Source organism: Moschus berezovskii, chromosome 12 (assembly GCF_049115385.1).
Source record: "Moschus berezovskii isolate FMDL1 chromosome 12, NW_MosBer_1.0, whole genome shotgun sequence".
Taxonomy (NCBI): domain Eukaryota; kingdom Metazoa; phylum Chordata; class Mammalia; order Artiodactyla; family Moschidae; genus Moschus; species Moschus berezovskii.
The window spans coordinates 34,434,555-34,461,587 of record NC_142471.1 but is presented as its reverse complement, the minus strand read 5'-3'; the positions used below and the strand labels follow the sequence as shown (position 1 = coordinate 34,461,587).

Sequence of the window (27,033 nt, the reverse complement as noted above, 5' to 3'; positions counted from 1 at the left end):
CAGGCAACCAAGCCTACCTGGGCATAAAGCCACTGTACATAGAGGGGCTCTTTATGGGCAAGGGACTTGGTAGAGTAGCACTGGGACCCCAGGGAAAGTAAACTTTTAAGGTCACTCTCTTCATTTACCAACATGGAGCTTGAAAAGGTATTTATAGGAAGATGGTAGTGATGGCAGCTGATAACTGAGTGCCAGGCATTATGCTCAGACGTTTATAAGCATCATCTCACTTGATTGCTGTAGCAGCCTTACTCTTAACTGTCTTTGGTTGCTAGATGAGAATGGAGCCTTAAAAACTGAATAGATTGACGCAAGGTCACTCATTCTTTCAGTTACTTGACAGATTTTAATTGATCATCTACTACCTGCTATGGACTGCTATAGTTCTAGAGGGTTATAATGGAGAATTAAGCAGGTAAACTTCCTCTCCTGTAGCATTTGTATTCAAGTGGGGGTGGGGGTGGGTGTAAAAAAAAAAAAAAGAGAATAGAACCACTCAGATCAGATGGTGCTGAGTGACCTTGAAGACCCTAAAATGTCAACAGATTAGGCTGTGAGAAGTTAGATTGGGCCGTGGGGAGGACCCCATGCAGGGGGATGCTGCCATGACCAGAGGGGCAAGAAGAGGCCAGTCGCACAGGACTTGGGGAGGAGCTTCTGGGAAAGAGGGCCGTGGGTGCTGCAGCCGTGGGGTCTGAAAGAGAGGTGATGGGCTCGAAGGACAGAGTAGGGGAGCCTAGGAAAGAGATGGTGAGTCAGGAGGAAGGTGCAAACCCTGTAGGGTCTGTGGCCATGATGCAGAGTTTGGGTTTTATCCTGAGGACAGTGAAGGCCACTGGAAGGCCCCAGGCGCTGACGAGATGTCATCTCACAGCTGGAGGAGGTCATCGTTGGATCTGCCCGCAGGCCAGCCCTGACGTGGGCTGTGCCGTCTCCCTGCCCTCAGCTCTCCAGTCTCCTGGGCGGGCTTTCCTGAGTGGGGTGCAGGACTCTGTCCTCGGTGCCATCAAGCTTCGCCCTGCCCGCCCAGGATTCAGATCTTCTGCAGGCCCTGTAGAAAGCCCTCTGTCCCACTGAGCCGGGTCCTGGTCCGGGCTTGCAGGGCCCTCTGCCTGTGGCTGTGGGTGGTTGCTGTCCTCGGCTGCCTGGGAGCGGCTTCTGGGTTGCTCTGAGCTGGCAGAGGGCCTCGAGAAAGCCAGTCACTTGGTCCCATCCTGGTCTTCCTCCCGAGCTCCTCACCGGTCTGCTTCTCACACAGTGTCCAGCACCAGGGCCGCCTCAGCCTGGACCTGAGCCCCAGGGCCTGCAGCGACTGCTCTGACATGAGAGCCTCCCATGGGTCCAACTCCCTGCCCTCCAGCGCCCGCCTCGGTAACTGCGCTACTGGAGCCTTCTCGCCAGAGCGGGCACCAGCTTTCCTCTGCATCCACACCCTCATGCCCAGACCTCCTGGTGGCCCCTCTCCTGACCCGGGGCCGCGGCTGACTCCATGCTGCACGCAGAGCCCTTTCCTGCGGCCTTCCTGCAGCTTCCCACGGTGGCCGTGTAGTTGTTCTGATGACCTCTAGCCCAGGAGCCTTGCTCACTACCGTGAGGTCATTCTGGGGGATATTGTGTTGCCGTTCACTCACAGAGAATGCCACCCAGAGTTGAGCCTGGCAGTTACCCGAGAAGGACACTCTGGTGGGGCTACTTCCAGCCTTGTGAAGACAAGGCCACAGTGACTTCTGTCACATGGGTCTGCTCGGGGCTGGAGTCAGACTGTGATACCGTTCTGCGACAGCCTCCTGCTGCACAGTTTATTCACCTGCTGGGCACTGAGCGTCTGCTTTCCCTGACTGTCCCACGTTGAGGTGCCCCCAGGGACAAATGGCCAGGCCTGCTTACTTCTGTGTAACCGTGTGTCTTTCCTGACACCTAGGATGGTGGGGAGGGAGTGAGGAGCGCAGTTGAGTCACAGGCCTAAACTTCCGTCTTCTTGTGGAGCCACAGGGTCTTCGAGCAATTTGCAGTTCAAGGCAGAACGCATTAAAATCCCATCGACGCCGAGATATCCGCGGTCTGTCGTGGGCTCTGACAGAGGTGAGGACTTCCTCAGCGCTTCCCTCCCCTGCTGACCCCTCCGTCCTCAGGGTGGGGGGCTCTGGGCACCGCTCACAGCTCCCGCACCACCTCCGCCATCAATCAATGCTGGCAGGGCAGGCCTCAGGCACTTGCACTCACGGCCATGTGTCTGGGCCGTCTGGCCCGCATCTGCCCGTCCCGGCAGGCTCGCTGTCGCACTCGGAATGCAGCACGCCCCCGCAGTCTCCCCTCAGCGTCGAAGGCCTGTCCTCCTGTAGCCAGTCCCAGACCTCAGCCGCCACGTTGCCCAGGATTGCTGTCAACCCTGCTGCCCTCGGGGAGCGCAGGAAGGACAGGTGAGCAGGCCCGGGGGATGAGCGCCCCTGCAGTGGGCCAGCGCTGAGTCCTGGGAGGTGCCGGGGGTTGGGGAAGGCCAACAGAGTTGACCTCCAGCAAGGCCGCTGCCTTTTGGGTCGCCTCGCATTCGCTGGTGCCTTGCTGCAGGACGTCATGAGGCAGCCCTGTGCACTCCTGATGCAGGAGGAGGGCTGCACCTGGCTGGCCAGGGAGGCAGGGTGAGCTCATCTGCTGAGTGCCCACAGGCGGAGCTGGGGGGCTCCAGCAAGTGATGCTGGGGTCGACCTGACATTGACTGTGATGGAGTGATGCCATTCACTGTCTCCCAGGCCCTTGTTTAAGCACTGTCCACATAGTAAGTTGTGAAATCCTTGTGTAACCCCGTGATCAGCAGTGTCATCATTGACCCCATTTCAGGGGAGGAAACTGAAGTTGGGAAGTTGGAGTCTGTCTGCGCTCGGTTGGTTAGCGATCAACCTACCCTGATGAGAATCAGACTTGTTCTTATCCTTTGCTTTTTGACCCCAGAATGTAGCTGCATTGCTTGACCTCTGCCCCCCAAGCTTATTGTGAGATAAAACACACATAGGAAAAACAGTGTATGAGGCATGCACGTACAGCTTAGCTGTTTATTGGTTCATTTTGAAAAGCAGCTGTCCCTCCAGACGTACCTATGCTCAGGGCCATCCCTCCCTGCACAAACTCTGCGGGCTCCTCATCCGCCTCTGTTGTTCTTCAGAGTGGGATTCACCAGATCAGATTTCTATTTAAAGGGTTCTCTCTAGATGCTATTGGAAGATAGGATTAAGCTCAAACTTACCTTTATTTGATTACTTGCAAGGACTGCGGCTCCCCTGGTGGCTCAGATAGTAAAGAATCTGCCTTCAGTGCAGGAGACGCAGGTTCGCTCCCTGGGTCGAGAAGATTCCCTGGAGAAGGGACTGGTAATACACTCCAGTACTCTTGCCTGGGAAATACCATGGACAGAGGAGCCTCGTGGGCTACAGTTCGTAGGGTCATAGAGAGTCGGACACAACTGAACGACCGACACTTTCACTTACAAGGGCTAGAGCCACTCTCCTCCACTTCAGTCCAAAAGGCTGAGCGCCCTTGTAGCTCTGAGCCATAGAAAGGATGCTGCTGGCTGGGCCCGCCACTAGGAAAACCTCATCTGACTTGACAGTCTGAACCTGTGAGACAGCACACCTATCGAGTGTGAACTGGAGAACAGCATGTACCTGCAACTGCCAGCAGGCCCCCAGGGGAGTCAGGTGCAGTTCATATGGATGTGTTCATGACAACCTCACCTGCATCGTGCAAATGGGAGCACACACTGGCCCTGAAGGGGTATGGGGTGGTTGTGTGGTTTTACTGACCCTAGCTCAGGTCTTTGAGGGAACAAGATCTTCCCCCCCAAGTAAGGTGGGTTCCTTAGAATCAGAAGGGGCCTTGTCCCATGCAGTCAGACATCCCCTTAGCTTCCTCTACAGGGCACAGAGAACCGATGTGTGTGAGCATATGTGTGTTAATGATGCATGCCCTCACGGTGCTTAAGTGACATCAAGTTTAACATGTGTGTAACCTGGCTGAAGGACGGATTACTCATTAAAAATAGTCCCTCTTTTCCTCAGTCTAAAATACACTATCACTATTGAAAACTGGGTAAACTGGAAAAGTAGAAAGAAGTAACAGCAGCTGATTCTCTGATGATCAGCGGTCCCCAACCTCTTCAGCACCAGGGATATATTTCATGGAAGACAATTTTTCCATGGACCACGGTTGGGGGAGGTGGTTTCAGGAGGATTTAGAAAGAAAAAAGGTTGCATAATTCAGGGGCCCCCAGTATCTGGGTCTCAGACCAGTACCTCCTGTCAGATCAGAGGTGGCATTAGATGAGAAATAATGTGCACAATAAATGTAATGCATTTGAATCATTCCAAAACCATCTTCTCCAACCCTGGTTCGTGGATAAATTGTCTTCCATGAAATTGACCCCTGGTGCCGACAAGGTTGGGGGCCACTGATCATCAACCAGAGATTCAGTTGCTCTTATTTACCCGTTTGAGGGGGGGTGTGTGTGCGTGTGCATGCGCGCACACACAGGTATTACATTTACAGTTTAAATGCGTTTTACCTTATTTTGCATATGTAAACATTGCCTCCTCAATGTTATGTTTCAAGCTATTTGTAACATTAAGTATACTTCACAAACCTCTTTTACAAAGACGCCTTATTGTTTTGACAAAACGCTGCATATTATAAAAGTTTAAATCATTCAGGAGGTTAAAAAGGAAGGACTGTCTCAAAAAGGGGCTCCCCGCTGCCCACCCACCTTGCACACGTGGGTTCACACCCAGCCACGTGCTCTGGAGGAGGGGGCCTGAGGGGGGCAGTGCTCTGCTTGGAGCTCAGGCTGCGTGCAGTGTGGTCCTGGCGGCTCAGTGTCCTGAAGCTGTCTGTCTGTTACGTTCCAGGCTTCTGTGATTGTCTTCCTCCTCCAATCACCCCTCTCTTCTTTCTAACCCTTTGCACCTTCCAGATGCCTCCACCACCACAGATCCCTCCTGAGATTGCCTGCGGCTGCCAGGCCCAGGTCCTCCTCGCTGAGGAGTCTGAGGTTGGCCCGACAGGAGGGCCCCACCCCGGCCCCCATGCCCCTCATTCCCACAGGGCGGTGGGTGGCAGCCTGGGGCCAGCGAGTGCATGGTGTCACCTTGCTCCCAGCCTCCCTGATCCCTTTTAAATAAACCTCGGGTTTGCAGCAGCTTAATCTCATGGTCAATTTGCATCACCCTGTGTACTGGTAAATATAAAAACTGATATTTCATATTGTCCCTGTGGGGGTAAGCATCATCCCAGAAAGCACTTCTTTTCCTCCGAGGGCGTCTGAGACCCCACTGGAGGTTTGTAAGTTGCACCTCGTGAGGCCATTCCTCTCCGTCATGGAAACCTACGTGCCCTCTCCCTGTGCATATCAGCGTTCATAGTTCACGCGGACCACTCTGTGACTTTGGGACTGATGCCTCTGTGTCCATCTTGGGGGTCGTGTTTGAATTGCATGAGGTTGTGCATCACCACTGTGTGATGGTGGACTTCATCGTGTGCCCATCCAGCTGTGTCGTCCTAGGAGCGTCCACGTTCCCTGGCCCTCTCTGCATAGCGAATGCATGCCTGACCTCAGACCCTCCCCAGACCTTCCCTTTGAGTCTGAGTCCCCGAAACCGTTGGCTCTCTTCCAAGGCCCTACGTGGAGGAGCCACGCCATGTGAAGCTGCAGAAGGGCTCGGAGCCGCTGGGCATCTCCATCGTGAGTGGGGAGAAGGGCGGCGTCTACGTCTCCAAGGTGACCGGGGGGAGCATCGCTCACCAGGCTGGCCTTGAGTATGGGGACCAGTTACTTGAGGTGAGCGGGAAGCCGCCCTTCTCTCCCTCCCCTTGTCCCTTTCTGAGTCCCCAGGACCTCCTCCGTGCCCTCCCCTCTCCTTGCTGAGCCCATTCTTGGTGTTTCCTAGTTCAATGGCATCAACCTGCGGAGCGCCACAGAGCAGCAGGCCCGGCTCATCATCGGGCAGCAGTGCGACACCATCACCATTCTGGCCCAGTACAACCCGCACATGCACCAGCTCAGCAGCCACTCCCGGTCCAGGTGAGGTCCTGGGCCTCCGAGGGGGAATCTGGGCTGCGGGAGGAGAAGTGGAGGCCGCAGGTGTGTAGCTTGCTCCAAGGAAACCACGTGCAGCTGCAAGCTCTGGGGATTCTGCTGCCGTGAGAGGAGAGTTGAGCAGCCTTGGGCTTTGAAGAAGAGGCATATCAAGGGAGGGTTTCCCCTCCTGAAATAGGATGTGGAAATAGGTGGCCAGGCACCCTGTGGAGCAGGAAGCCCTGGCACTTGTGTGTGGTAGCCAGGCACTGAGGCCTGAGGTGGATTCTCACATAGAGCGGTTCTACCCCTGTCCATGGGCAGATGCCGGACACCTGTCTTTGTGCTGCAGGTTACAGGACAGGTAAGCAGAGAGTGAGAAGTGCCACCGTGGTGCAGCGCCTGCAAAGGGAGGGGCTGAGATGCTCAGACACAGGAAAGGGAAGCGGTGGATTCATGTGTCCTCAGGCTCACCGTTTGCAGAGGACCCTCAAGTTGAGGACAGGCAGATCATGTAGGTGGACAACTGAGTCTAAGCTCCCAAGGCGCTTGCTCTTCTCAGGGCTCAGATCACAGAGCTGTGTGACCTGGCGTTTGTTCACATCCCAGAGCCCAACACCACCACAGAGGGATGGCTCTGGGCAACTGCCCGCCGCTCCTTATTCTTCCTGTCCTCTGTCCCCAGCTCCCACCTGGACCCCGTCGGTATTCACTCCACTCTCCAGGGCAGCGGTGCCGCCACCCCAGAGCATCCCTCTGTCATTGACCCGCTGATGGAGCAGGACGAGGGCCCTGGCACACCCCCGGCCAAGCAAAGCATGCCCAGCTCCAGGTCAGTAACTGCTTGCCAAGAGCCTTCCATCAGTGCACCTCGGTTGAGCAGGGCGGCCAGGAGGGTCATTTGTGCAGCCCGGGTACATCCTCTGAGGGACGTGGGTCCCAGTGCTGCCCTGCATTGCAGATGGCAAACCAGCTTGTCAGGATTTGGGGTGGGGAGCGTGCCCGTCCTTTTCCCTCTCTCTCCTGCCCTCCCTTTTTTCTCTAGCTTTTCCACTGACGCATTCCCAGCTCTATTTTTTTTCTTTTTCTCCTCCTTTTCTCACTTCACTTGTTCTCAGATACTGAATCCCATAGTCCTCAGCCATCCAGGCTGGGGTTCTGGCCATCCACAGCAGCGTTGCCCCCAAGGAGCTCCTGGTTTGAGGGTGGTACAACAGGCATGTGCAGCACAGCTGAAGTTCTGGGAGCGGGACCAGGGGCCATGATGGAGCATGGCTGGGAGCTGAGTCAGTGTTCAGGACGGGCAGGGGTTAGCCACGCAAAGGGTGGGCGTGGAGAGGAGCCAGGAGGAGGGAGCAAGTGCGGGCAGGAGGAGGCCCTGTTCTCGCAAGAACTGGAGGGGAGGTGGGGAGAGGGCTTATGCTGGGTTGTGAGGCTGTCACTGCAATCCTGGACGGAGCCCTTTCTCTGGCATGGTGTTAATGGGACTCTTCACGGAAATCATAGGCTGGAAGCTGGGGCATCTTCAGGGCTTTCCTGCTTGTGACCCTTCACTGTGCCTGTGATGGGTACACTTCAGTTCAGTTCAGTCGCTCAGTTATGTCTGACTCTTTGTGACCCCATGTATTGCAGCACGCCAGGCCTCCCTGTCCATCACCAACTCCTGGAGCTTGCTCAAACTCATGTCCATCAAGTCAGTGATGCCATCCAACCATCTCATCCTCTGTCATCCCCTTCTCCTGCCTTCAATCTTCCCAGCATCAGGGTCTTTTATAATGAGTCAGTTCTTCACATCAGGTGGCCCAAGTATTGGGAGTTTCAGCTCCAACATCAGTCCTTCCAATGAACACCCAGGACTGATCTCCTTTAGAATGGACTGGTTGGATCTTCTTGCAGTATAAGGGACTCTCAAGAGTCTTCTCCAACACCACAGTTCAAAAGCGTCAATTCTTTGGCACTCAGCTTTCTTTATGGTCCAACTCTCACATCCATGCATGACTATTGGAAAAACCATTGCTTTGACTAGATGGCCCTTTGTTGGCAAAGTGATGTCTCTGCTTTTTAATATGCTGTCTAAATTTGTTATAGCTTTTCTTCCAAGGAGCAAGTGTCTCTTAATATCATGGCTGCCATCACCATCTGCATTGATTTTGGAACCCAAGAAAATCGTCACCATTTTCATTGTTTCCCCATCTATTTGCCTTGAGGTGATGGGACCGGATGCTGTGATCTTAGTTTTCTGAATGTTGAGTTTTAAGCCAGCTTTTCACTCTCCTCTTTCACTTTCATTAGGAGGCTCTTTAGTTCCTCTTCACTTTCTGCCATAAGGGTGGTGTCATCTGCATATCTGAGGTTATTGATATTTCTCCCAGCAATCTTGGCTATACTTGCCTGCAGCAAAAGTTTTGTCACTCTCTGGCTTCTCCCCTGAGGTCCCACTCATCAGGCTCCATTGCTGCCCCATTGCCTTTGCTCAGTTTATTTGCTAGCCTTTCAGTGTCCCTGTGTTGGGAGTTCCTTGGTGGCTTTTGGTTCAGTACCCTCTGGGCCATAGACACTGCTCAATAAACATTTGCCGAATGAGTTGTGGCCTGGAGGTTACCCTGGCTCTGACTGTCTCAGGAGAATAAAGTTAGGAAAACAAGTGCAATCCAGGTGGGTGAGATGCAGCCCACAACATGTGATGGACAGCTGGGCTGGAAATAGTGGCGTTGATTTCCACTCTGTTCCTGAGTGGCTGTGTGTTCACCTCTGCCGCATCTCAGTGCCCTGCCTATAAACTGAGTCACTAGAGGTGGAGTCTGTGTCAGCCTCGCTCCTGGCTGCTCTGGTTCTGGGGCCTCATGAGACCTGAGAGGGGAGCAGAAAATGGTTAGGGTGTCACCGCTGTTTCATCTTTTTTCGCGCCTGCCTCCCTTCCTGTGCACAATTGAAGAGCTTTGTTTTCCTTCCCGAAAGGATGGTGGGAGATGCCACCAAGAAGACCCCAGAGCCACGAGTCGTCTTCGTCAAGAAGTCACAATTGGAGCTTGGTGTGCACTTATGTGGAGGGAACCTGCACGGGGTGTTTGTGGCCGAGTTGGAGGATGACAGTCCTGCCAAGGGCCCCGACGGCCTTGTGCCCGGGGACCTCATCCTTGAGGTGAGTTCTGAGCTGCCGAGCAGCAGCCAGGCTGCCCTCTGCCCACATGTTGGGCTTCCTGCTGTCTCAGGTGACATCCCCCTTGGGTATTGACCCACTCTGGGTAAATATTAGGGAAGCAGGCATATTAGGACTCAGCTTGGGCACTGGCATCGGGAGGGCAGATGCTCTGCTCCTGGCAGCAGTAGCACTCAGGACTCTAGTCTGATGGCGAGTACCATCTCCCTCTCACTGGGTCTCCTGTCGGATGGGGGAGGCAGGTTGTAGGTACTGAAAGCTACAAGGAGCATTAGCAAGGGGAAGTGCCATGTTTCCAGTAGGCCTTACTGGCTAGGAGGCTAGAACAGGGTCTCTGCTGGGAGCAACCTGAGGGCAGAGCAGGCACTCGGCAGAGGCCTCAGCCTCTGTGGACTTGGGGCAGATGGATGCCCAGCGATGGGGATGCTGAATCTCCTCCTTATCCCACTGCTGGCGCCTCACGGGTGCCCAGGCCACCCTGCTTCTGACCTCTGACCCCGTCTCCTGTCCCTGGGTAGTATGGCGGTCTGGATGTGCGCAGCAAGACGGTGGAGGAGGTCTACGTGGAGATGCTGAAGCCCAAGGACAGCGTCCGCCTGAAGGTGCAGTACCGCCCTGAGGAGTTCTCCAAGGCCAAGGGCCTGCCTGGCGACAGTTTCTACATCAGGTATCAGTGGCCAGGGCTGCCAGGGACTTGGGGCTTGGGGAGGGGCTTCTGGTGGAGGCTGTTCCCTGTGAATGTCCCTGTGTTTCTTGCCCTTGAGGGATCGGACTGTGAGTGCTATTACTTGGGCCCCAAGTTGTAAGCTTATGATGAGATACTTGTGACTTAGAAAAACCCTTGAAAGCTCTTAGGGTGAGACAGGCTCTCTCTTTAGGGTTTTGGGCCTGGGGAAGCTTGAGACCACTGAGCCTCATTTTCCTGTGGCCTGTGCCCCTCTCTGAGTCTCTCCTGACTCAGGTCTGCAGATCCCTCTGCAGTGTGTTTGAACATCACAGCATCCAGAGCGCCCTGAAGTAATACGTGAAAGGGTGGAGTGGAGGGGGCGGGGACAGGCATCAGGCGTTTTCTAGGAGGCATGCAGCTTTCTTCATGAGATCTGAGGCCACACGAGAATGGAAAGTGCTGATTAACTGTGCACCATGAGGTACGGGGTCCCTATGTCTAGGCACACCCTCCTCAGTCAAGGATGGCACGTTTCCATTCTGAGAAGTTTCCGCTGTGTAGGAAGCATCGACTTTGATGTGGGAGGGGTGCAAATGGGAAAGACTCTTTTGGAGTGGAGAAAGTGGAGATATGGCCTTGGTCCTTGGCAAAAAGGCTTTTATCTGATGGGCATGAGGGAGCCTGATCTCCAGGGAGCTCGGGCTCCCTCCTTTGGGAACTGCTGCTAGAAGGGGGAGAGATGGGTCCTGATCATGGTCTGGGGAGAGATTTAGAGCAGGAGAGTGGGCCTGGGAGCTTGGCTGTAAGGGGCGGCCTGTGGCCTGACTCTTCCCCTCCATCTCCCGGTCCAGGGCCCTGTATGAGCGACTGGCGGAGGTGGAGCATGAGCTGAGCTTTAAGAAAGATGACATCCTGTACGTGGATGACACCTTGCCCCAGGGCTCATTTGGGTCCTGGATGGCCTGGCAGCTGGATGAGAATGCCCAGAAGATCCAGCGCGGGCAGATCCCCAGCAAATACGTGTAAGTGTTCTAGAGTCTGGGACTGGGGCTGGGGCAGGCAGCACCCGTGGGGACGTTCCATGTGATGACAGCCTGGGCTGCTGGGGGCTTATTCTGATGTTGTCTCAGCTTCTGGTCTGTAAGTTTTGCCAAAGTCGCTTGTCCAGAAAGCTGTTCCAAGTTTAGGTCAGTAACGTATATCAGTCAGTGCTATACAGAAGTGTAGCAGCAACTTGGGAGACGTGCTTTTTTAGTTATGTTTGTTGAGATGTAATTCATGTGCCATGTGATCTACCCAAAGTATGCAATTCCTTGGCTTTTAGTGTTTTCACAGATACGTGCAACCATCACCATAGTCAATTTGAGAATATTTTCATCATCTCAGAGAGAAGCCCTGTACCCTTCAGCTACCCGCCTGTTCTCCTGTCTGCCTGCCCCCTGTTGCCAACCCTGAGCCATCATTGGTCTCCTTTCTGTCTCTATAAGGTTCCCTGTCTGGACTTTCCATGAATGGAGTCATACATACAGCACATGGTCTTTTGTGACCAACATCCTATATTTGGCATGATTTTTTTCAAGGTTCTCCCATGTTATAGTGCATTTCTATGCTTTCCTTCTTTTTGTGACCGGAATTATAACTTTTAGTGTCACAAGTAAAGGTCATCTTAGCAGTTCCCTCTGACCCTCAACTGAATATAGGAGTTGACCTGCTCTGAGAACTTGCCTAACGCTGGTGTGTGTGTCACCCCCACAGTACTGGCAGCAAGGGGTCCTCGGTGGCTTGGGTGCTAAAGTGGCCAGGAATCCTGTAGAGGGTGGGGGAGGAACCTGGAGCCCCAGCTTTGACTCTCCTCGCCGCAGGTGGGCAGGGCGACAGGCGATGGTCCCTTGGCCCTTCCCAGCACTGCTGTACTCTTATCTTCAGAATGGACCAAGAATTCTCCCGGAGGCTCAGCATGTCTGAAGTCAAAGACGACAACAGTGCTGCAAAGACGCTCTCGGCAGCTGCACGCAGATCCTTCTTTCGAAGGAAACATAAGCACAAACGCAGCGGGTCCAAAGATGGGAAAGACCTTCTTGCCTTGGACACCTTTTCCAATGACTCCATTCCACTCTTTGAAGGCAAGTGACTGAGCTGGCTTCTCCATCAGGCTCTCAGGCCGAGGTTTGCTGTTGACCACAGAAGCCTCATTTCAGTGACTTGAACAAGACAGAGGTTTGCTTTTTTCAGACGTAGTTGATCAAGGAGTGTGTCTGGGTTGGGATGGTGGTGCTGCAGTCTTCGGAGTCTACCACCTGTAGGATGTGTCCTTAAGGTCTCCCCATCTCCTGCCATCATATCCATGTGCAGGCAGCAGGAAGAAAAGGGCATGGCAACAGTGTGCCTCTTTAAACAGCTCACCTGGAAGCCCCACTCTTCATTTTCCACTTATACCTCACTGACTGCTTGCAACTGCAAGGGAGGCTGAAATGGCAAGGTTTTCACTGGTGCCCTGCTGGCTTCAGTAAAGCAGGTTCTCTTAGGAAGAAAAGAAGAATGGGTATTGGGTGGGCAAAAAGCAGTACTTGCCCAGTGCATTGCTTCTAGTTTGTTTTGGGGTTATTCCAGGCTGCTTGGTGGTAACCAGGGGCCACTGTGCAGATCTTTGGACTTTCTGGCTTTACTCCTGTGTCTATCCTTTGTGGAATGGTATATTTGTCCTGTAAAGCAGGAGGCTCCGATGAATGCTTCTCCCTGGACCCCCGGGTGTGACCCCTGTCCTGGAAGGTGTGCCCTCCCTGACAGGCAGGCTGTGGGGCGGGGGGCGGCAGTGGGCCTCAGAAGGCAGGACAGCTGGCTCCCTCCTCCCCTGCTTCCTCACGTGTTATTTTAGGTCTTCGGCTCAGTGAGTTGAGTGAGTCCCACTCTTGTTCATGGCCCATGGTCATGATAGCCAGGTCAGGGGTTGGCAAACCAGAGCCTTTGGTCCAGATCTGGTTTATTGCCTGATATTATATGGCCTTCAAGCTGAAAATAGGTTTTTACATTTTTAAATTTAAAATGTAAAAAAAAAAAAGACTATTTGTCTCTTTTCACAATAGTAGTTGCTTGATTCTCCCTTCTCTTTTCTTCTATAGACAGCGTCTCTGGTCTGTGGTGTATATCCAGTAGATGTCTTTGGAAAATAGCCATTTGTCTAATCTGCAGTTCTTCGGTGTGTTTTTTTTCATTATATGTTTTTAAGTTATGGGGGTGTTCCCAGGTGGGGCTGGTGGTAAAGAACCCGCCTGCCAACACAGGGGACATAAGAGACGCAGTTCAATTCCTGGGTCTGGAAGAGCCCCTGGAAAAGGGTATGGCAACCCACTCCAGTATTCTCGCCTGGAGAAACCCATGGACGAAGGACCCTGGCAGGCTATAGCCCATAGGGTCACAAAAAGTTGGACATGACTGAAGCGACATGGTGTGCACACACATATTTTGAAGTTGTCTTTAGTTATATCTTCCTGTTACATTGACCCTTTTATCATTATAAAATGTTTGATTTCTAGTAATGTTTCTGGCCTTAAAGTCTATGTTGTTAAAGTATAATTATCACACCAGTTCTGTTGGTTAAGTGTTTGCATAGTTCATCTTTTTCTATCGTTTCATGTTTTTTACAGCTTCATGTTTACGTGGCTCTGTAAGCAGCATGTAGGGTTTTTTAAACTCACTGTGACACTTCATCTTTTTTTCATTTTATTGAGATGTGTATAGAAAAGTGGAAATACATCTATAGAAGAGTATATAGCCTGAGATGTTTTCACGTTTGAACACACCAGTGACAATTTTTATCCTTTAATCAGAGTATTTAATTACTGATTAAATCATCACTGATATATTTACCATCTTACTATTTGTTTTCTGTTATCCTGCCTATTTTATGTTCCCTTTCTTTTCTTACTTTTTTTGGATTAATCAAGCATTTTTATTCTACCTGCTCCTCAGTCTCTTAGTTTTTATTAGTTTTGTTTTATTCTTTTGGGAGTGGTGATTACAGCAGCCCTCACAATGTATATCTGACTTACTCCTAACATGAATCATGACTTTGACCACTTCCCCAATAATTCTAAAACATCAGAACACCACGACTTCCTTACCTCCTTCCTACCTTTTGCTTACCGTTTTCATTTTGTATGTATTTTTAAACCCAGCAGTGTTGTTTGCACGTCAGTCATTCACTCATATTCAGCTTTTCCATTATTCTTCAGTCCTTCCTGTCATCCTCTTTCCCTCTGATTTTTTTCTTTCTGCTGTACACTCCCTTCAACATTTTTTTTCCAACTTGAGATATAACTGACATATATTATCGTGTAAGTTTAAGGTGTACAAAACGATGATTTGATATGTGTATGAGTTGCAAAGTATTAACCACAATAAGGTTAGCTATAGTTAACATGCGTTTTGTATGTGTGTGTGTGCTCAGCTGCTCACTCATGTCTGACTCTGCGGCCCTATGGACTGTACCCTTACCTCATGTAATTACCATTTTCTTGTTATGATCTTTAGCATTTCTTGTGATGCAGGTTTTTGGTGACAGTCTCAGTTTCTATTTGCCAGTTTTCCCTTGATTTTGCAGATTTTCACTGGATATAGAATTGTAGCTGGGTCGATATTTTATATATGCATTTTAAAGATCTTATTCACTGTCCTCTAGCTTTCATTGTGTGTTCATTTCATGGGGCTTTTGCAACATACGTTACAAGCTTTGTGGTCAGCACAGTATACATTTATTCTCTCACAGTTCTGGAAACCACAGGTCCAAAATCAGTACTGTTGGGCCAAAATCAAGGTGTTGGCAGGTCCATACTTCCTTGGAGGCTCTAGGGGGGAATCTGTTAGGTCCACTGGTTTATAATGTTGTTCAAGTGCTGTTTGCTTATTGATTTTCTGTCTGATTGTGCTGGGTTTCCCAGGTGGTGCTAGAGGTAAAGAATCCTCCTGCCAGTGCAGGAGACATTAGAGACGTGGGTTCAGTTTCTGGGTCAGAAAGAGCCCCTGGAGGAGGGCATGGCAAGCTACTCCAGTATTCTTACCTAGAGAATCCCAAGGACAGAGGACCTGATGGGCTACAGTCCATAGGGTCACAAAGAGTCAGACACGACTGAAGTGACTTAGCACAGCATCCATAATTGAAATTGGGGTATTGAAGTCCTGTACTGACACTGTATCGTCTGTTTCTGCCTTCGGTTTCATCAGTGTTCACGTTACGTTTCTGGGAATTCTAGTGCTGGGTGCACATGTGTTTATGATTGATATGTCTGTTTGGAGAAATGATCTTTATAGCATACTATAATGTTCTTTGGCTTCTGTGACAGTTTTGTGTTCAAGTCTGTTTTGTCTGATACAATTATGGTCACTGCTGCTCTCTTTAGATTCCCATTTTCATGAACTATTTTTTCCTGTCCTTTCATTTTTAGCCTATGTATGTCCTTAGATCTAAAACGAGTCTCTTGTAGACAGCGTATACTTGGATCTTTTTTATTTATTCAGCCAATCTGCATCATTTAATTGTGGCATTTAATCCATTTATACTTAATTACTCATACGAAAGACTATTTTTTAGTTGTTTTCTATATGTCTTGTTGCTTTTCCATCTAATCTTTTCCTTCCATGCTGCCTTCTTTTGTATTTCATTGATTTTTTTTTTGTAGTGACATGTTTTCTTTCTCATTTCCTTTTGTGTATACTTTAGGTTTTTTTTTATTACTATTGTAATTACATAAAATATCTTTGCTGCTACTGCTGCTAAGTCACTTCAGTCGTGTCCGACTCTTTGTGACCCCATAGACGGAAGCCCAACAGGCTCCCCGTCCCTGGGATTCTCCAGGCAAGAACACTGGAGTGGGTTGCCATTTCCTTCTCCAATGTGTGAAAGTGAAAAGTGAAAGTGAAGTCGCTCAGTCGTGTCCGACCCTTAGCGACCCCACGGATTGCAGCCTACCAGGCTCCTCCATCCATGGGATTTTCTAGGCAAGGGTACTGGAGTGGCTTGCCATTGCCTTCTCCGAAAATATCTTTAGATTATAGCAATTCACTTAAAACTGATGATAGCTTAATTTCAATCTTATATAAAAGCTACATCTCTGTGTTCCCCCCACCCCTTTATGTTATGAATGACACCAATTACCTCCTTTTATAGTATGTGAATATTAGGTACATAATTACTTTTATGCTTCTGATTTTAATATCTGTACCAGTTTTAAAAGGAGTCTACATACCTCTATTAGGCTGCTTCCAGATTATATGTTTGTATATTTACCTTTCCAAGGGAGTTTATTTTCTCTGGGCCTCTGACTCTGGTTGGATATCATACTTGTGAGAGGCTCTATAGCCCTATGATTCTGTTATTATGAGGACTTCTGAAAAGCAGATTATTCTGAGAGGATCAGAAAACTTCTAAATTGGTTCCATTCAGTGTTTAATGTTAATAGTCATAAGGGGAGAAGATGATTCTGTTGAGTTGAAGACATGGTGTTAATGTCCGAAACAGAGAAATGGATAGGTGCAGTGCATTCATGTTTTCAGTTCAGTTCAGTCACTCAGTCGTGTCCGACTCTTTGCGACCCCATGAATCGCAGCACACCAGGCCTCCCTGTTCATCACCAACTCCCGGAGTTCACTCAAACTCATGTCCATCGAGTCGGTGATGCTATCCAGCCATCTCATCCTCTGTCGTCCCCTTCTTCTCTTGCCGCCAATCCCTCCCAGCATCAGAGTCTTTTCCAATGAGTCAACTCTTCACATGAGGTGGCCAAAATATTCAGCTTTAGCGTCAGTCCTTCCAATGAACACCCAGGACTGATCTCCTTTAGAATGGACTGGTTGGATCTCCTTGCAGTCCAAGGGACTCTCAAGAGTCTTCTCCAACACCACAGTTCAGAAGCATCAATTCGGTGATCAGCTTTCTTCACAGTTCAGCTCTCACATCTATACATGACCACTGGAAAAACCATAGCCTTGACTAGACGGACCTTTGTTGGCTAAGTAATCTCTCTGCTTTTTAGTATGCTATCTAAGTTGGTCATAACTTTCATTCCAAGGAGTAAGCATCTTTTAATTTCATGGCTGCAGCCACCTTCTGCAGTGATTTTGGAGCCCCAAAAAATAAAGTCTGACACTGTTTCCACTGTTTCCAAATCTATTTGCCATGAAGTGATGGGACCAGATGCCGTGATCTTAGTTTTCTGAATGTTGAGCTTCAAGCCAACTTTTTCACTCTCCTCTTTCACTTTCATCAAGAGGCTTTTTAGTTCTTCTTCACTTTCTGCCATAAGGGTGATGTCATCTGCATATCTGAGGTTATTGATATTTCTCCCAGCAATCTTGATTCCAGCTTGTGCTTCTTCCAGCCCAGCGTTCCTCATGATGTACTCTGCATATAAGTTAAATAAGCAGGGTAACAGTATACAGCCTTGACGTATTCCTTTTCCTATTTGGAACCAGTCTGTTGTTCCATGTCCAGTTCTAACTGTTGCTTCCTGACCTGCATACAGATTTCTCAAGAGGCAGGTCAGGTGGTCCGGTATTCCCATCTCTTTCAGAATTTTCCACAGTTTATTGTGATCCACACAGTCAAAGGTTTTGGCATAGTCAATAAAGCATAAATAGATGTTTTTTTCTGGAATTCTCTTGCTTTTTCGATGATCTAGTGGATGTTGGCAATTTGATCTCTGGTTCCTCTGCCTTTTCTAAAACCAGCTTGGACATCTGAAAGTTCACAGTTCACGTATTTTTGAAGCCTGGCTTGGAGAATTTTGAGCATGACTTTACTAGCGTGTGAGATGAGTGCAATTGTGCGGCAGTTTGAGCATTCTTTGGCATTGCCTTTCTTTGGGATTGGAATGAAGACTGACCTTTTCCAGGCCTGTGGCCACTGCTGAGTTTTCCAAATTTGCTAGCATATTGAGTGCAGCACTGTCATAGCATCATCTTTCAGGATTTGAAATAGCTCAACTGGAATTTCATCACCTCCACTAGCTTTGTTTGTAGTGATGCTTCCTAAGGTCCACTTGACTTCACATTCCAGGATGTCTGGCTCTAGGTGAGTGATCACACCATCATGATTATCTTGGTCGTGAAGATCTTTTTTGTACAGTTCTTCTGTGTATTCTTGCCACGTCTTCTTAATATCGTCTGCTTCTGTTAGGTCCATACCATTTCTGTCCTTTATTGATCCCATCTATCTCTAATTTTCTTGAAGAGATCTCTTGTCTTTCCTATTCTGTTGTTTTCCTCTATTTCTTTGCATTGATCGCTGAGGAAGGCTTTCTTATCTCTCCTTGCTATATTCTTTGGAACTCTGCATTCAGATGCTTATATCTTTCCTTTTCTCCTTTGCTTTTCACTTCTCTTCTTTTCACAGCTATTTGTAAGGCCTCCCCAGACAGCCATTTTGCTTTTTTGCATTTCTTTTCCATGGGGATGGTCTTGATCCCTGTCTCCTGTACAATGTCACGAACCTCCGTCCATAGTTCTTCAGGCACTCTATCAGATCTAATTCCTTGAATCTATTTGTCATTTCCACTGTATAATTGTAAGGGATTTGATTTAAGTCATACCCGAGACATTACTTTGCCAACAAGGGTCCGTCTAGTCAAGGCTATGGTTTTTCCCGTGGTCATGTATGGATGTGAGAGTTGGACTGTGAAGAAATCTGATCGCTGAAGAATTGATGCTTTTGAACTGTGGTGTTGGAGAAGACTCTTGAGAGTCCCTTGTACTGCAAGGAGATCCAACCAGTCCATTCTAAAGGAGATCAATCCTGGTTGTTCATTGGAAGGACTGATGCTAAAGCTGAAACTGCAATACTTTGGCCACCTCATGCGACGAGTTGACTCACTGGAAAAGACTCTGATGCTGGGAAAGGTTGGGGGTGGGAGGAGAAGGGGATGACAGAGAATGAGATGGCTGGATGGCATCACTGACTCTGTGGACATGAGTTTGAGTGAACTCCAGGAGTTGGTGATGGACAGGGAGGCCTGGCGTGCTGTGATTCATGGGGTCGCGAAGAGTCGGACATGACTGAGCGACTGAACTGAACTGAACTGACTGCGTAGTCTAGTGGTTTTCTCTTTCTTCAACTTAAGCCTGAATTTGGCAATAGTTCATGATCTGAGCCACAGTCAGCTCCCGGTCTTGTTTTTGTTCACTGTGTAGAACTTCTCCATCTTTGCTGCAAAGAATATAATCAGTCTGATTTCGGTGTTGACCATCTGGTGATGTCCATGTGTAGGGTCTTCTCTTGTGTTGTTGAAAGAGGGTGTTTGCTATGACCAGTGCGTTCTCTTGGCAAAACTATTACCCTTGCCCTGCTTCATTCCATATTCCAAGGCCAAATTTGTCTGTTACCCCAGGTGTTTCTTGACTTCCTACTTTTGCATTCTAGTCCCCTATAATGAAAAGGACATCTTTTTTGGGTCTTAGTTCTAAAAGGTCTTGTAGGTCATCATAGAACCGTTCAATTTCAGCTTCTTCAGCATTACTGGTTTTGGAATAGACTTGGATTATCATGTAATTGAATGGTTTGCCTTGGAAATGAACAGAGATCATTCTGTCGTTTTTGAAATTGCATCCAAGTACTGCATTTTGGACTCTTTTGTTGACCATGATGGCTACTCCATTTCTTCTAAGGGATTCCGGCCCACAGTAGTAGCTATAATGGTCATCTGAGTTAAATTCACCCATTCCAGTCCATTTTAGTTCACTGATTCCTAGAATGTTTTAGGATGTTCCAAAGGATAAAAGGGGATCAGTGTGAATCAACAGGGATGCTTTCAACAGAAACATGAGACTGAGTGAGAGCAGGAGTTAGAGAATATTCATTGTATATCATTTGTATTGGACGTATTTTCTAGGTTTTCTGAGCACGTGAAAGTCAACATAGAAGACTGACCTCTGGAAGGATATACTTTATAGTCGTGTCCAACTCTTTGTGACCCTATGGACTGTAGCCCGCCAATCTCCTCTGTCCATGGGATATACTTTAAATCCTCATAAGCAACTGTGATGCTAGTTGAGAGGAAGCTGCCAGGGACCAAGACTGAAGAAAAGGGGTTGGAGAGGATGCCTAGCTTACCTGTTATGTTCAAAGTTTTAAAAGAGGGAATGTTTTTATCTCTTCTTATGAGGAAGTTCTTTGCCCTGGGTCTGTGCTTTCTGTTTTTTTAAAAGTGTTTAAAAGTTTTAAAAAGTGTTTCTGAGTTGCCAGCACAGTGATTGGTACCTGGGAGGTGTCAGGAGGATATTTGCATGCTGGTTTTAGGCTATCTCTTTCTGTAAGCATTTTTTATTCATTTTGTGGAAGGGGAGACTTAACTACATGTATCAACTAGGATATCTGAGTGCTGTAACTGAGACCCAATAACAATGGCTGAAGCATGATAAGAAGCTTCTTTCTCTGCCATGTAAAAGTCTGGATTGGTGGGTAGTCCCTTAGAGGCAGCTCTGTTCTGGGGACCATCAGGGAGCCAAGTCCCTTTTGTCTCATGGCTCTGTCATTTCCTGAGAGTGGTTGTCATCTCCAGGATCAGAGCTGGGTCACTGCCCCTGATCCTGTCTGTTTCAGCTCATGGGAAGGGGGATAGTTTGCTTATTGCATGGGGCAGGTCTGGGTCACACGACGCACCCCCCTCAGGGTAGGTGGCACCTGCAGAGAACAGAATGTCTAATAGGAGTGAGGGGACCGTGCATTGAACACACACAGGAGAATTTGAGCAGAATAAAGTGCTGCAATGCCTTGGGTGTCCAAGGAGTGGGGACACTGTGCAGGAGTGGCCATGCCCTGTGTGTCCGGGGTGTAGGACTCTCAGTGCTAAAACTGGGCGAGTCCCAGGCAGACGAGGGTGAGCTAGGTACCTGGCTCTGGATCTGTGGAGTGAGGGAGGTAGGTCTGCCTGGGGTAAGCAAGGTCAGGGCAGCAGTGTGTCCCGAGCCCCTCCTGGCCCTCCCTCTGCTCCAGGTGGATGCCCATCCTCTGCTGCCCTCTCTCCCTCAGATTCAGTGAGCCTGGCCTATCAGCGGGTTCAGAAGGTGGACTGCACCTCCCTGAGGCCCGTCCTGATCCTGGGGCCCTTCCTGGATGTCGTGAAGGAGATGCTGGTGAATGAGGCGCCCGGCAAGTTCTGCAGATGCCCCCTCGGTAAGGGAGGCCCTCAGGCCTGCTGGGCTGTGTCTGTCCCTGTGTTTGTGTCCACCTGCTTCCCGGGGATGGGTCTCACAGTGTTTTCAGAGTCCTTCTGACTTGGGTCACATCAGCGTTGAGCCCCTGGTTCTTTCTGTGGGAGCGAGGATGGCAGGGCTGGGTTTCTGCAATGTCTTCCCCAGCCCGTGCAGTGATGGCTCACGTGCCATGCCTGCTGATTCCTGCGTCTGTGCTTTCAGAGGTGATGAAGGCCTCCCAGCAGGCCATCGAGCGGGGCGTCAAAGACTGCCTGTTCGTTGATTACAAGCGGAGGAGTGGCCATTTTGATGTGACCACTGTGGCTTCCATAAAGGAGATCACAGAAAAGGTACCCACTGGCTTTCTGGGTAAGGTTTCTGAGGCCGGGTGGGGTGGCGCTTTAGAAAGTTTCTGTATCTGGGTAAAGGCAGGAAAGGGGTTTGGAGTTGAGTTGTCCAGACCCCACACGGCCCCCGTTCCATCATCCCAGCCTTGATCATCCTCAAAGCTGACAGCCTTGTAGGGAGAGATTTCCCTGGATGAGGTGTCCCCACCGTGTGTCACATGCCCTCTTCATGTCAGAATGGTTCTGCTGCCTTGTTCATCAGTAGCACCTGATGTATTCACTTATGGGCAAGGCCGGGCAGTGTCAGGTGAGGAGTGGGGCCCCTCCATGGCAGACAAAGGCTGGGTTCCTGAGGCCCAGCCCTGCCCTGCCCTGGTGTTCACTCTCTCCCCTGAGCCCCAGCCCTGCGCCGCCCAGGTGTTCCCCCTCTCCCCTGAGCCCAGCCCTGCACCGCCCAGGTGTTCCCCCTCTCCCCTGAGCCCAGCCCTGCGCCTCCCGGGTGTTCCCCCTCTCCCGTGAGCCCAGCCCTGCGCCGCCCAGGTGTTCCCCCTCTCCCCTGAGCCCAGCCCTGCGCCTTCCGGGTGTTCCCCCTCTCCCCTGAGCCCAGCCCTGCGCCTCCCGGGTGTTCCCCCTCTCCCCTGAGCCCAGCCCTGCGCCGCCCAGGTGTTCCCCCTCTCCCCTGAGCCCAACTCTATGCCGCCTGGGTGTTCATCCTCTCCCCTGAGCCCAGCCCTACCCGGGTGTTCATCCTCTCCCCTGTCCCAGCCCTGCGCCGCCCAGGTGTCCCCCCTCTCCCCTGAGCCCGCCTGGGTGTTCCCCCTCTCCCCTGAGCCCGCCCTGGGTGTTCACCCTCTCCCCTGAGCCTGCCCTGGGTGTTCACCCTCTCCCCTGAGCCCGCCCTGGGTGTTCCCCCTCTCCCCTGAGCCCAGCCCTGCACTGCCCGGGTGTTCATCCTATCCCCTGTCCCAGCCCTGAGCCCGCCCGAGTGTTCCCCCTCTCCCCTGAGCCCGCCCGGGCGTCCCCCCTCTCCCCTGAGCCCAGCCCTGCGCCGCCCGGGTGTTCCCCCTCTCCCCTGCGCCACCCGGGTGTCCCCCCTCTCCCCTGCGCCTGCCCAGGTGTTCCCCCTCTCCCCTGTGCTGCCCGGGTGTTCCCCCTCTCCCCTGTCCCAGCCCTGCGCCACCTGGGTGTTCCCCCTCTCCCCTGAGCCCAGCCCTGCACTGCCCAGGTGTTCATCCTCTCCCCTGTCCCAGCCCTGAGCCCGCCCGGGTGTTCCCCCTCTCCCCCTGCAGAACCGGCACTGTCTCCTGGACGTTGCCCCCCACGCCATCGAGCGGCTGCACCACATGCACATCTACCCCATTGTCATCTTCATCCACTACAAGAGCGCCAAGCACATCAAGTAGGTGCCGGGCTCCTTAGGGGTCCAGCCCGGGCCTGGGCTGCTGGCTCAAAGCCGTGGGAGGTGGCGGGGCATTGGCTTCGAACCGGCATCCTGTGCAGGAGTGACCCTCCCCCGTGTGCCCATCTCACACCGAGCCAGTCGTGCTAACGCAGCACAGCGCTCCCCAGCCCTCTCGTACTGTCAGGGCTGCCGCAGTGCCGCAAGTCTGTGCCGCTTTGTCTGCACATCTCCGTCCTGACCCCAGTGCCCTCTCTCCCTCTCCTGCCTTTCTTGTTGGTGCTCGCACGACACGGGAACCGGGCGGCCCAGCTCTACCAGGAGCTGACTTGGGATGTGGGTGGGCCTTTGTTCTCACTGAGCTTCAGTTTTTGTGGTTAGGCTAATGACTAGCCGTGCCCCCGCCCCACCCCGCTTTGCCTTTCGTTGCTCCCGGTCTTCTGGTACCTGCACTCAGGGGCCAGCTGGGGCATCTGGTCTCTTCCCCGTCTCTGCCCAGAGCTCCCTGTGGGGCCAGCAGGCTACGCAGCGCTCCTCCAGGGGCGCACGTGCGGTGGGGGATAGCCTTGTTATTCTGGACAGAGAAGCTGAGAGGAGGGCATGGGGAAGGCGAGAAGGCTCAGCCAGGTTCCTGGATGTCCCGACAGGGAGCAGAGAGACCCCGTCTACCTGAAGGACAAGGTGACTCAGAGGCATTCCAAAGAGCAGTTTGAGACGGCTCAGAAGATTGAACAAGAGTACAGCAGGTACTTCACAGGTAGGTATGCGTCAGGCCCAGAGAGGAGCGGGTGGCAGGGACGGACACAGCCTTCCCAAGGATGCCCTTCTTAGAAGTGTTCTAGCCCGCACTTCCGGGGTGCCTGGTGACGCCTCCGCAGGGAGCACTTTCATTACAGATGATCTCACTGCAGGCGCAGGGCAGCATCGGGGACTTGTCGGTCCAAAGGTAAAGTTCACTGATTCTGGCCTTGGGTCACAATCTGGTCTTTAGTTATGGCTGCACAGGCACCACGTGGCACGGCTCCAGCATTCCCCAGGCAGGTGGCACAGCGGTGGTGGCTGTGACCATCCATCCCCAGCACCCTCCAGGGTAGGCCAGTTTTGCAGTGGAGTTTGAAGACAAACTGCACCATTACTGTCTCTTGTCTTTGAAACAAGGCAAACTAAAAGAAACTCTAATTTAGCAGTTGCCATAGTACTTGGTCCAGCTTCTTCTATGAAATCAGTCATTTGTAGGGGGCATAACAACATTGTGGTCAAGAGAGGCGGAGACTGATTTTATTTAACTTGTAGAGAGTGTTATTATGATTGGTGCTTCTCATGCAATATTTGGTCTCAGAACACAGCCCCGGCTCTTCTGTGTATGTGTGTGCGTTTGTGTTTTAATTTCAAATCCATTACAGACCGATATTTCAGTTAAATACTTTAGCAATTTACTCGAGAAAGGAAAATTTAAAACTTCAAAACTTATGACATACAGGCTTTGACTTTTATCAGATTTAGCAGATGTGAAATTACTCCATCACATTGTCATAGCAATTTCTAAATGCTGTCAGTATCTGTGGCAAGAAGCCAGGGCATGGTGCTGTTCCATGGAGCACGCACAGAGCCTTTGTCTATTGTCCGCTGGGCCATGGTGTTGAAACCTTGCTGAGAAGCAGGCCTGAGCAGAGCTGGGGATGGCCCATCATCTTTGCTGAGAGTCTTCTCTGGGCCATGGGGTGCCCAGCTCTTGAGACCCAACCTTGTTCCCTCTAGAATCCTGCTGCCGATTGGACCATTACAACATACCCCAGACTGTTTTCCAATATACTGGGACTCCCTGTTGTACAACTAGGCACGCCAGCCTGGGTCATCACTGCTGTGGGGCCTGGCAAATCACGTGCAGAGTCACATCCTGTTACCCCTATTACAGGGGTCAGGGCAACCTGGCAAAATCGGACACCAGCCTTCGTGTGAGCCCCACATGGTAACATCGTATGAACAGTTGCCGAGAGGGATAGATAAAAAACCGAAGTGATTTCCACTCAACTTTTTTTCTTTTCCAATTTCTTGCTGATGGAACAGAAGTGAGGCGGGGTTAGAGCAGTTGAGCCAAGTAGCTGAAAACAGGCAGAGCACCAGAAAGAGTGAAAGATCTGTTTACTTGCCTCCTCCTGGGCGTCTTCCTCCGAGCCAATGACGTGTGTTTGGGGACTCTCTTGCAGGGGTCGTCCAGGGAGGAGCCCTGTCGAGCATTTGCACTCAGATCTTGGCAGTGGTCAATCAAGAGCAAAATAAAGTCCTGTGGATCCCAGCCTGCCCTCTCTAGGACACAGGGCTGTGGGTGACTGTAGCTTGGCCTCCAGCCCGACCGCCTGCCTCAGCTCTTTGCAGTGACTAGAGGATAGACGCCTCTGTGTGTAAACACGAAGGAGAGGGATCCGTGAACTGGGGCTCCAGAAGCACCTCCTCTGTAGATGGAAGGTCGCAGACGGACGGGATCCGGACCTCGGCCAGCAGACTGTGCTTCTCCCACATGTGTGTGCTTTAAGACAGAGACTGTGGAGTGGGGGACTCGACACCAACCTTCCTTGTAGCCAGCTCAACAGAGATGCTGCAAAGAGAACCTTTCAGATCACAAGTTTACAAGCCTTTTCTAAGTATTCGGTTGTTTATGTTTACTTGAATGGCTCCATGTTGTCGCTGCCCAGCCCCCGCCCTTTTCCTCACTTGTCGCTTTGGTGTTGGTTTTGTGCCTGCTTTCCGCGAAACGACTCTGGAACCTCGCTGGGAGCTGCTTTGCTCTGGGAGGTTCTTAGCGGTGGGACCAGAGCTCTGATGAATGCCCTGCTCCTTGGTGTCTCCTCTCCTGGAAGGCCCTATGACTGCGGCTGCTTAGACCGTTGGTGGGTGCAGAACTAGTGCCTTCGTGGGACTGCGCGTTCTCCTGCACCTGGGAAGGTGACTTCCGCCGTCTTGTAGGCGCATCCCTCAGACTTCGTCTCCTGCCTTCTACCACCTCTTACTTCTCATCCACCTGTGTTCATGATTCCAGCGTTCTCTCTGATCCTCAGAGCTTCGTGGGTTCACTGTGACACAGCCAGTTCTGGGCAGGGTGTCAGGCTGGGGCTGAGACATGCCACTGGGTCCTCCTTAGGTTCTATGAATAGTGACAGCCTTTACCAGTGCAGATTTTGCAGAGTAATTCCGAAATGCTTTACAATGGGTCAGGCATATCAGCTCTGTTTGATCTAAAAACAATTCGTATATCAGACTCTGAATAGAGAGCTCTTATGGAAGCTTAAGAATCAATGTGGTCACTGTTAAAATTCAAGAAAGAGAAACTGGGATCTATCTAGTCTTGGCTTCAGCTCTCACAACATGAGCAGAGCTCCACGAGGATGGCTTTGTTTTGTTTTGTTTTGTTTAATGCATCTGATGCCAGATGTTTCTGGCTGAAGATTTGATGTGGTTCCTCCTTAAACTGTGCGTCCTGTTAATAATAGGTACTGTACGGGGCTCCGGGTAAGTGTCACTGGGGTAGGACCTCTATTTTAATACTGTTCCTAACATTTCATTTTACTAGCAAGAAATTGCTGATTTCATTTTATTCTTTGTAATTCTAGACACTAGATTTTAGTTTAGCCATACTGACATTTTTTTAAAAAGGGATATATTTTCTTGCACAGTGGTTCGCAAGGAGACGCGTTTCAATCTCAGTGCTGCCCTTCGCCTCACAGGTACACGCATTCTGGCTCAGACCAGAACCGCAGGCTGTCGCGGGGTTTCGCTGGCACCCGCAGGGCCTCTGCTCTGGGCGGCTGGGCTTGGCACAGAGATGGTACAGTGTGCACGGGTACTGTTCTGACAGACTGGGGTTTTCTGTACTAAAACCTTCCTTTATATCAAAAGTTAAACAGACTTTAGTACAATAAATAAAGGTCAATTTCTGTAACTCGTTGTGAAGACACCTGTGTTTGATGTTTTCCCCGGCTTCCTCGGCTCTTTGCTCCTATGTTTGAGACGGCCGTCCCCCGCCCCCGCTGCGGCATTTGGCTGGAGCTGGCCGCTCTGTGAGGATCCCTCCAATTCTCGCGATGATCAGGCTCCCCTCTCACCTGCAGTGTCAGCCCCTCCGACTCCCTCCTTCCCTCCCATGTGTCCATCTGTCCAGTGCAGCGCGGGTGCTGGTTGTAACCAGGCAACTCATGTATGTTGATTCCAGTCCTGCCCTGG

The 27,033-nt window shown here is 50.9% G+C and overlaps 1 protein-coding gene across 2 annotated transcripts in view; it reads left to right on the top strand.

The window, feature by feature from the left end:
* The window catches only part of DLG5 (discs large MAGUK scaffold protein 5), a 134,141-nt gene extending 107,389 nt beyond the window's left edge, over positions 1 to 26,752 (top strand). For both annotated transcript variants that reach the window (XM_088842061.1, XM_088842060.1), the window contains 15 exons: positions 1,259 to 1,371; positions 1,993 to 2,082; positions 2,270 to 2,420; positions 5,662 to 5,824; positions 5,934 to 6,067; positions 6,747 to 6,893; positions 9,020 to 9,203; positions 9,740 to 9,888; positions 10,740 to 10,910; positions 11,815 to 12,011; positions 20,906 to 21,049; positions 21,292 to 21,419; positions 22,706 to 22,815; positions 23,463 to 23,572; positions 25,023 to 26,752. In XM_088842061.1, the coding sequence (XP_088698187.1) occupies positions 1,259 to 1,371; positions 1,993 to 2,082; positions 2,270 to 2,420; positions 5,662 to 5,824; positions 5,934 to 6,067; positions 6,747 to 6,893; positions 9,020 to 9,203; positions 9,740 to 9,888; positions 10,740 to 10,910; positions 11,815 to 12,011; positions 20,906 to 21,049; positions 21,292 to 21,419; positions 22,706 to 22,815; positions 23,463 to 23,572; positions 25,023 to 25,126 (2,095 nt within the window). In that variant the 3' untranslated portion in view covers positions 25,127 to 26,752. The remainder of the gene's footprint in view (positions 1 to 1,258; positions 1,372 to 1,992; positions 2,083 to 2,269; positions 2,421 to 5,661; positions 5,825 to 5,933; positions 6,068 to 6,746; positions 6,894 to 9,019; positions 9,204 to 9,739; positions 9,889 to 10,739; positions 10,911 to 11,814; positions 12,012 to 20,905; positions 21,050 to 21,291; positions 21,420 to 22,705; positions 22,816 to 23,462; positions 23,573 to 25,022) is intronic.
* The last annotated feature ends 281 nt before the right edge of the window (positions 26,753 to 27,033 follow it).